This window comes from Arachis ipaensis, chromosome B5, assembly GCF_059453495.1.
Source record: "Arachis ipaensis isolate K30076 ecotype BB chromosome B5, ASM5945349v1, whole genome shotgun sequence".
Taxonomy (NCBI): Eukaryota; Viridiplantae; Streptophyta; class Magnoliopsida; order Fabales; family Fabaceae; genus Arachis; species Arachis ipaensis.
Window position 1 is genome coordinate 133918660 of NC_142440.1, and position 10015 is coordinate 133928674.

At 33.8% G+C, this 10015-nt stretch overlaps 1 protein-coding gene across 1 annotated transcript; it reads left to right on the forward strand.

Moving 5' to 3' along the window:
* Positions 1-2324: 2324 nt before the first annotated feature.
* Positions 2325-9608, forward strand: LOC148565850 (uncharacterized). Its single transcript, XM_088487261.1, has 5 exons — positions 2325-2341; positions 2723-2844; positions 7625-8383; positions 8498-8670; positions 9219-9608. The coding sequence occupies exons 1-5, from the start codon at positions 2325-2327 to the stop codon at positions 9606-9608; spliced, it is 1461 nt and encodes a 486-aa protein (XP_088343387.1).
* The last annotated feature ends 407 nt before the right edge of the window (positions 9609-10015 follow it).

Sequence of the window (10015 nt, forward strand, 5' to 3'; positions counted from 1 at the left end):
TGGAGTTTGTCATAAACATAATCTTTGCATGATCAAGGTAGTTGACATTAAATATTAATCCGAAAATTTAAATATCTCTGATACCTTAACTATCTTTATTATATTATTTTCTTAACTAATTTTAGTTTGCTTTTATTTAATTCTCTGTTTTTATGTTATTTGTTATTGAAATCCTAAATTTTGATTGTCTGACTAGAATGATCAATTGACTATTATTTGCTTAATCCGTTAATTCTCGTGGGATCGACACTCACCTAAATTTATTACTTGGTACGACCCGGTGCACTTGCCAGTAAATTGTAGATTGTAAATTCTGGACCAAGAGGATCTTCGAATCCAATTCCACACCTTCTTCTTCTTCTATTTTTCTGTTTTGTTTTTCAAAAGAAAAAATAGTTTGTATTTTGAATTTTTTAAGGCACTACTGTTAATATAATGAAATATTCCTGAACTATTAAACCAGTCGTTTTTATTGAATTATACCAACTCATATGTCGATTAATTTGGAAGGTTCATGCAAAAGGAATTTCGTGGCATGTGCAAGATGCAAAAATATGATGGACATGGAACAAAAATATTACAGATGCCTTTATATATAATGGAATAAACTTATCAAATGTATATATGTATGCTATCTACAAATTTGAAAAATGATTTTGCATGATCATGAGTAAGCAAGAACTTTATAGTTCAAGACAAAGCACGTGACTAGATTCTATCCAAATTCAAATAATAAACGAATAAACAAAACTTTTAAATTAAATGACACTGTAAATTATTTTTGGACGAAGAATATTTGAAAATTTTTATGGCCTCCTTCCATGTTTTGCTGAGTCGTCCAACCATTGGGCCCCTCTCCGGGAACATCGGTCTCGACTCAATTGAAATTCAATAAATAAATAAATAATAATTAAATAAACAAAGTCCACTCGTCCCCGTAAAAAGTAATGGATTAATTTTGCTTTATCCTCACAAGATAACATAACTCGATAATCTTTCTTTGGAGGCCAGGGATGGTATAACCAAGTTTCTTCAATTTAAAATTACTTTATTCTCATCTTCTAAGCATATAGTGAATGGAATCAAGGGAACAATTCATCACTTACTTTTTCTACACTACTTGATGCCACCCAGAAACATGTGATCATTAATAATAATGTGTAACATACTAAATGTCGTTAAGAATATTATTATTGTTCCTGATTCTCCACCTTATAACCTCCCTTTTCCCCCTGCAAAATAGCTAAGATGGATCCAAGACTTAGAAATGAGGAGACAACATTAGACGAAATATCATATATTATTAGTCTATGAGTTCATAAATTATGGTGAAATATGGGCAAACAGTTTTAGACATGATAATATATATAACTAAAAAAGATTAGCTCGTCGGCTATTAGATATAGATATGTTTCTGAACATATCTTAGCTAGGTTGGAATCTTTAAAAGTTGAACTTAACTTGAAAGTTTATATAGAAACCCACTTAATAATAATAATAATAATAATAATAATAATAATAATAATATACCAACATACCTATTCAGAATAAAACTCAGTCGGTGAAGATATTAGATTTGCATTTAACGCTTTAAATCTTTAATAAGAAAACATTATTCATTTAAAAAGTTACCATTGGAATTTTTTTCCATTTGCAAAAAAAAGGTTTAATTTTTAAAATATATTACCATTAATTTATTGTTGAAAAATATGACAATTACAAAATTTTTCATTAGTCCAAAGGTTAAGTACGATTTTAGTCCTTTAGAAGCTGAAATTTTTTTTGGGTCTTCGGCCTTTTTTTGCTTATAAAATGGTCCTTAAGATTAACTTAGTTTTAAAATCGTCATTTTTACCAAAATTTTTATTTTTATTATTAAATTATCCCTAATTAAAAAATATATATATATATATATATAAATAAAAGAAAAACGGGTTAAAGGGCTGGGGAGCAGGGGAAGGGTTAATCACGCTGGGGCGAGGTGGGTTTTTCATGGAAGAAGAGGGGAAAGGGAAGGTGGGGAAGGGAATTCGCCGCCGCTGCTCCTCGCCGACACCGCTACTCTTCGTCGTTCGATCGCTGGATCTCGATGCTACTCCTTGGCGTTGACGCCAGCAGATTTGCGACGGTGGACGTCGCTCGCAGCTTGCCGTTTCTGCTTTTTCTCCTCGCTCGGTCGCCGGTCGTCGCTGCTCCTCACCAGTCGCCACTGCTTTCGATCAGGTTTGTTGTCTTCTTGATCCACTTGGCAACCATTCCTATCGTTGGAACTGGGATTAACCCAGCAAGGAGCCTTGGTGCTGCCATCATCTTCAACAGAGACCATGCATGGAATGATCAAGTATGTCTTTTTTGTTTTTGGCTTTTTTTTTTTCACTCATTTCTTTCTAAATTTCATATGTCCTTTTCTTCATTGCATTAAATTTTTTGGGTTGAGCCTTTCATTGAAGCTGCTCTTGCTGCCGTGTACCACCAGATAGTCATCCGAGCTATTTCTTTCAAGTCAAGGCCTTAATTTATCATCATCATTTCATATGTTTGCTCCTCTCTTTGAATGTTTGATATCGTGTGTGTAAATTGATGGAGAATTCTTTCGTGCTACCATACTTTGTGTTTATTAAACTTTGATCTTTGTGTTTCTGCTTCTGTTTATGCTTCTGTTTCACTCTGATTCTGATTCTGTTTAAATTTCTAATTACATTGATTTTGTTTCTGATTTTAGTATTGTTGCTGCTGGTGTTGTTGTTGTTCTTCTACTTCTGGTTGTTGTTGTTTCATTGTTGCTTCTGCTTTGCTTCTGGTTGATTTTGGGGAAGAAGGGGAAGGAGAAGGGGAAAGGGAAGAGTATTTTAGTTCGAAGGACAATTTTAAAATGAGGAGTGCTAGGGGGCCAGCAACTTTTGTGATTTATAGCCATCAAATAGCTATCAATGATGATTTTAATGGTGTGAGATTGGTGTGAGATTTCATCCAATGGCTCACTTTTCTTTGTTAGTTACATGCTGGCCAGAATTTGAAAAAGTTGCTGACCCTCTAGACTTTTCCTTTTAAAATTAAGTTAAATCTTAAGGACCATTTTGTAGGCAAAAAAAGTTGAAGACAAAAAAATTTTTCAACCCCTATTTTACGAACTAAAATCGTACTTAACCCTTAGTACAATGACTCGATGATTAATCCAATGATAAGTTTATATTATGTTAAAAGTCAGAGTGTACGTGCAACCATCATGTGTCAATCAAAATAGAGATTGAATCAAAAAAGTAAGCAAAGAGGAGAGAATTGAGAGTAGAAAGAATGTATGAGTGACAACAAACCAACACTACAACGATTCTTATCTATGGCAACATATAATCTAAACATTGCTTAAAAAATATTGTCTAAAATAATTAAAAATAACTCTTAATATTTGTTATAAGAAAATAAAATTGTTGCAACTTTTTTTAATTAATATGTTATAAGTATTTTTTTAGTCAATTAAAAAACATATAAAAAATATTACTTTAATAAATCAAATAGACAACATTTACTATATTTATATATTATATTTTATGAAAGTTGCATTGCTTTTAAATTTTTAATAAACATCAATTTATAAATATTACCTAAATTAAATTAATATCTTTTTTTTTAAATTATAATATTCTCTCCAAATATTTTAACAAAAATATAATTATTGTTTCTCTTCTTAACTAGAAAAATAATCCCAACCCTTCATTCATCAGAATGTCTCGAAACTCCAACCTCTATTCAAAACACAAAACGTCAAAACCTTTTGCCGAATAAAGTTCAATTCACTATTCAAAACACAAAACCCCAACCTCTGTTTTTTGGAACACAAACACAAAAGCCTTAATCCCTACCCATTATTTGAAATGTCTCAAATTCGATGAGCTTCTTCATTAACGCGCATTCCTCTCTGCTTGTTCATCATTGTTTGCATTTTGAGCTTCTTTAATTTTAAACTTCGATCCTCTCTGCTTGCATTTGTTTATCATTACAAGTACCTATGATTCTGCCACTTTTTTTTTCTTTTTATTTTCGCGTTTTAAATCCTAATTTTAATAATGTTGTTGTTACTATTATAGTATTTTTTGTGGTATTTCATCGCCATCACCATGTTCGATTATCAGTGCTCGCGTTTATGCTCGCGCATTGAGCTTTTCTAGGTTTGAGATTTTCGTGTTCGATCAACACTGCTCGTTGTTCATCTCTAATCTCTTCCAATTTTTCGACGTTCTTCTACTAGTGTTCATCACCGTTGCTCATTGTTCTGCAGCTGCCTCTATTTTTCTTTTCTATTTTTGTGTTTTGAATCCTAATTTTTGGCTATATAAAAACTGTTGCTGTGCGCATTAGTGTTGAGCAATGTTCTGAAAACTGGACCAATTATCAAATCGTTTTAGTTATTGGTTTACTGGTTTATTGGTCTAACCGGTTCAATTATAGTTTAATCGAAAAAATTATTTTATAATAAAATAATAAATAAATTATAAATAAACACCCTAGTTGTAAAATTCCAAAATTAATAAATGATTAACTAATAAATTAATTATTATTTAAAGAAATTAGAAAATTAAACGTTATAGTTTAATGGATAGAAATAATTAAAGTATAAATTTTAACACTAATTCTAAATATTTTAGCCCAAAATTAGGTCGTAGAGCCGAACCGATTGGATCGGGTCCATATTGGACCTAAGGACCAGCATATAACTTAACAACACAACCACTTCTTCCCTTCATTCATCACATGTCACGTTGAAATTGGGAAAGGGGATAGCAATCAAGAACTCAAACCCTTGCTTCAATTTCAATTTCACTAATCTTCCAATCTGGAGCTCTGATTGACGAGTCGTCAGCGACCATGCGTTCATCTCGAAATTCTCTACAAAATTTACCGAATAATTTGTTAAGAAAATCACATTTTTTCACGCAACCTTTCCCTTTTCAGTTTCGGAAATCTTAGGTTTTGGTATTGAGAAATTGAATGATTTTGATGGTTTAAGTGAACTCTAGCAGTGGGTAATCACTAGATTTTGCCCGTTTGACTCGTGGGATTAGAACACTCGTTAATGTGTGACCCCATAGGTTCAATACTATGCGGGTAGTAAATTAGTCTTACTAAATTTACTAATCAAGGTTGGCATCTAGCAACACTCATTGACAACCCAAAAGTATGAAGTAATGATATTTTTACTAAGAACCCAAGATGAACAAAAAATATAACTCTTTCCATCTTTTCAACTCTTAGCTAACTTTTAGAGTATGGTTTGATTGTTAAACTCTAACTTGTTACCATTATTATAATGAATTATGAATAACTTAAGAAACTCATTTCTTAATTTATTCAAACCCTTTAGCCAAGGCATTATTTATTTCATTTTATAATCGTAGAACTCAAACTCATTACCATAGTTGATGGATTCCATATTGACTAATCATTAATTCTACAAGTATTTAAATCATACCCAATGTCCATTCAACTAGCACCGTAAGGTATTAGGTGTCCTGAATCAAAGTATAATAAATACATTGTCAATTACTATGATAGTCGCAGGTCAAAGGAAAATTCTAATATTATGTTCATCATAAAAATATCTTATTGACAAATATACGGTAATTATAACCATTAGAAATTCTCAAGGTGAGTCAGTTTAATAGTCGTGTATATATATATATATATATATATATATATAGATATATATATATACTCGAATCACTAATGTCCCAAATTTAGTGATTCTATGATTAAAAACAATTTAAATTAAAAGTACTCAAAAAACGTATATCTCATTATTACGATTCCTATCATAATTATTCATTTCTAATTTTAATTAAGGATACTATCATAAATTATAAAAATTTATTCTTATAATAATAATAATAATAATAATAATAATAATAATAATAATAATAATTTATGATAGCATTTTATTAAACATACACACTTATCTCCAACACTAATTTCATTCTCTGCAAAACCCACAACACTTATTTCTATCTTTTCACTCTTCGAATTTTACTACCGCGCACACTCAACTACCTCTCTTTCTTCTTCCGTCACCATCCTTTCCCTAGGTAACAACATTTATCAATAAGATTCAAAATCATGTGTCTAATAGTGGGTGTTAAGCTTAGTTTGATTTTGGGTTACACTATGATGACAAACATTCAATTGGGTTGAAAGCCCAATAGTGTTTAATATGTGCTTTATTGTGGCAGGCCCAAGTATACTAGCTTATGATGCATCAGCCCATCAAAGCAAATAGAAAAGCAGCTCACATTGTTCCTTAGTGCAGTAACCAAGTCCAACAATTCCTCTTAGCACCATTCAGCAACATAAAATGATTATATTTGCTAAAAGCAATATGAGGACAGCTGTATCATGCAAGGACAGGTGTGGGTCTGTAAAAGAAAGAAAGGACACTAGACAACCACTAACTCAAGGACATCAGCTGAACATACTAGGATCGTGGTTGAGCAAAACAAAAACGAGCAAAGAGCACAGAGCAGCAGCAGCTAGGAAATGGAGCAGAATGAAAAAGAAGAGCATGCCAAGGAAGAAAGAAACACCAAGGACAGCAGAGGTAGTGGTCGAGCTCCTCGGACAGCAGAGGTGGTGGAGCAAGATGAAGAAAGGACTGCATGCCATCAAGGACAGCTCCAACGAGCAGCTGGCACAAGGAAATGGAAGAGGCAGAAATTCTAGGCAAGCTGGAGATATATAAGAAGACTCATTCCATCATTTCAAGTGAAGGAAGAGAGCACACACATTCAGAGCACCATCTCTAACACAAAGCTGGAATCTCTTTCTTCTACTCAAGCTTAATTCTGATTTTATGTTATGGCTGTCTTGCGTTATTTTCTGTTTTGAAAAAGGTATTTATGTGAGATTCAAAAGCCAAGAGAGAAAAGGCAAGAGTGATGCAAAATAGCCACTATTTTTCTGATGTAATTTGGGTTTATGAACTAGGATTAGTTCCCCTTGCCAAGTTGGGTTAGCACTTGGTGAGAATTGAATCTGTGTAGATTTCCCTTCCAAGTTGGGTTAGCACTTAGGGGTTGCTAAGCTTTGGTGAAGAAAGCTTAGGGGTAGATACTAGTTGAATTAAGGAGTAATTCAATAAGTATTGGTGTATGTAATCTGAGGATTATAGTAAAAATTCCACCATGGTTTGTGGTGGAGACTGGACGTAAGATTCATGGTACTGAGAATCTGAACCAGGATACATGCTGGCCCCTTTCTCTTCTTCTCTGCTCTTTTAATATTCTGCGTATGAGATTATTTCAAATAATCTCCTGCAACTTAAGCTTCCACTGCAACAGAGTTTGAAACTCTAAATTTTAAGCTAACTTGATTCAACCCCCCCTTCTCAAGTTCATCTAGAACCATCAATTGGTATCAGGAGTAAGGTCTCAAGGAGTCAAACTTCACAGCTTGGAGCAAAGATCCATGGCCAATAACATGAATCCCAACATCGTGGCTTTCACTCTCACTGAAGGGCAGTCCAATAATAGACCTCCCTACTTCAATGGCAGCAACTACTCTTATTGGAAAGAGAGAATGAGAATCTTCGTGTAGTCGATCGACTACAACATCTGGAAGATCATTCTCAACGGTCCAGACGCTCCCACCAAACAAAATGCTGATGGAGAAGTTGTGGCAAAGGAGGACAACGAATGGACAGATGAAGAAAAGAAGAAGGTTGAACTCAATGCCAAGGCAATCAACCTGATGCACTGCACAATCAGTTTTGAAGAATTCAGAAAAGTGTCAAGGTGCAAAACGGCTAAAGAAATCTGGGATAAGCTCAGACTCACTCATGAAGGCACTAAGCAAGTGAGGGAAACCAGAATTGACATGCTGATGAAGGAGTATGAAATGTTCAGTATGAAGGAGGATGAGAGCATCGATCAAATGTTCGAAAGGTTCTCAATAATCATCAACAATCTGGACGCCATGGGAAGAAACTACTCTGAAGAAACCTTAGTAAGAAAGATTCTGAGAAGTCTTACTAAGAAGTGGGAAGTGAAAAGCACAGCCATCTCTGAAAGGAATGATTTGATCAAAATCACCTATGATGAGCTGAGAGGCAAGCTGCTGGCTTATGAAACCACTCACATGTCTCAAGACAAAGATGACAAAAAGAAAAGTGTAGCACTAAAATCAAGAATGACAGCCCAAGGAGAAGAATCTGATGACAGCTTCTCAGATGAAGAAATGGTGCTCTTTGCAAGAAAAATGAGAAGACTACTGAGATACAAAAACAAAGGCAAAGGAAGCTCTTCATCCAAAGATGTCAAGAAAGATCAAGTCAAGTTCACATGCCATCACTGCAAGGAACCTGGTCACTTCAAGTCAGATTGCCCTCAACTTAAAAAAGGCAAAAAATCAAAGAAAGACAAAAAGAAGGTGATGATGGCAACATGGGAAGACTTGGAGAACGACACTAGCTCAGAGAGCTCAGATCAAGAAGCTCAACTATGTCTGATGGCAGATCATGATGATGAAGATGAGGTAGATCTCTCTGACTTATCTATTGATGAATTGCACTACATTATCAAAGACATTTCTGTGAACTCTAAGAAACTCTCGGATAAGTATGCTAAATGTAAGAAAGAAAATGAGGCTCTGAGGACAGAAAATGACCTTCTTTTGAAAAAGGTTAAGGCAAATGAAACTAGCAATGAAAAGTTTTTAAAAGAAGAAAACATTGCCTTACGAGCTGAATTAGAAAAATTCAAACTCAAGCATGAAGTTACTGCTTCCACTGATTTGATTTCTGAAAACAAAAAGCTGAATGAACAAATAAAAAATTTGAATGAAGACTTAGCAAAGTTTGTTCAAGGTTCTCAAAATCTGAACAAACTACTTGCTAGTCAAAGGTTTGGATCTGAAAAATCTGGACTTGGATTCATAGAGGAAAACAAGGCTGTTTTCAAACAAAATTTTAAAAAATCTGAAGCCTCCTCTTCCAAGCTTTTCAAACCAAAAGGATTCAGCAAACCTCAAAAATCAGTAAGTAAGAATCATTGCTACAAGTGCAATAGAAATGGTCATGATCCTCCTCAATGTTTCATCTTTCTTAAGTCTTTTGGTAATGATAGTAAATTATATAAAGTTGTTCATGATTATAATGCTCTTGGGCAACCAAGAAGATTTCACATCAAAGGATCCAAATGGATTTGGATACCTAAGGTTAGTTGAAGAACATGCAGGTTTGCCTTGCATCCAAGAAGAAAATGGACATGTGGTATCTTGATAGTGGATGTTCAAGGCATATGACCGGAAGGGATACTTTCTTCATTAAACTCAACAAGTATAATGGAGGATTTGTCACTTTTGGAGATAATAGTAAAGGTAACATAATTGCCATTGGTAAGGTTGGCAAAGATTTTTCAACTTGCATTGATAGTGTCTTTTTAGTTGATGGGTTAAAGCATAATCTATTGAGCATAAGTCAATTGTGTGATCTTGGATATGCTGTAACCTTTAGAAAATCTGATTGTAGAGTCATGAATGAGAAAATAGGGGCTGTTTTATTTGTTGCCAAAAGAAGTGACAATGTTTATGGTATCACTCTAGATGATCTAAAGTTCAAAATGTAACTTGTTTCTCTTCAATGGAATCTGAAAAATGGATGTGGCATAAGAGGTTAGGACATGCTAGCATGTTCCAAATCTCCAAGCTTGTAAAAAGAGGCTTAGTTAGAGGTCTTCCTAATATAAAATTTGATAAGGACATCATTTGTGATGCTTGTCAAATGGGTAAATAAATTAAAACCTCTTTCAAACCCAAGGAAGATGTCTCTACTAAGAAACCATTGGAGTTGTTGCATCTTGATCTGTTTGGACCTACTAGAACTCAAAGTCTTGGAGGAAAGAGTTATGGCACGGTAATTGTGGATGACTATACTAGATTTGGCTGGGTGTTCTTTCTTGCTCATAAACATGAGGCCTTTTCTGTTTTTGAAAAATTCAGCAAAAAGATTTAAAATGAAAAAGGTTCAAAAATT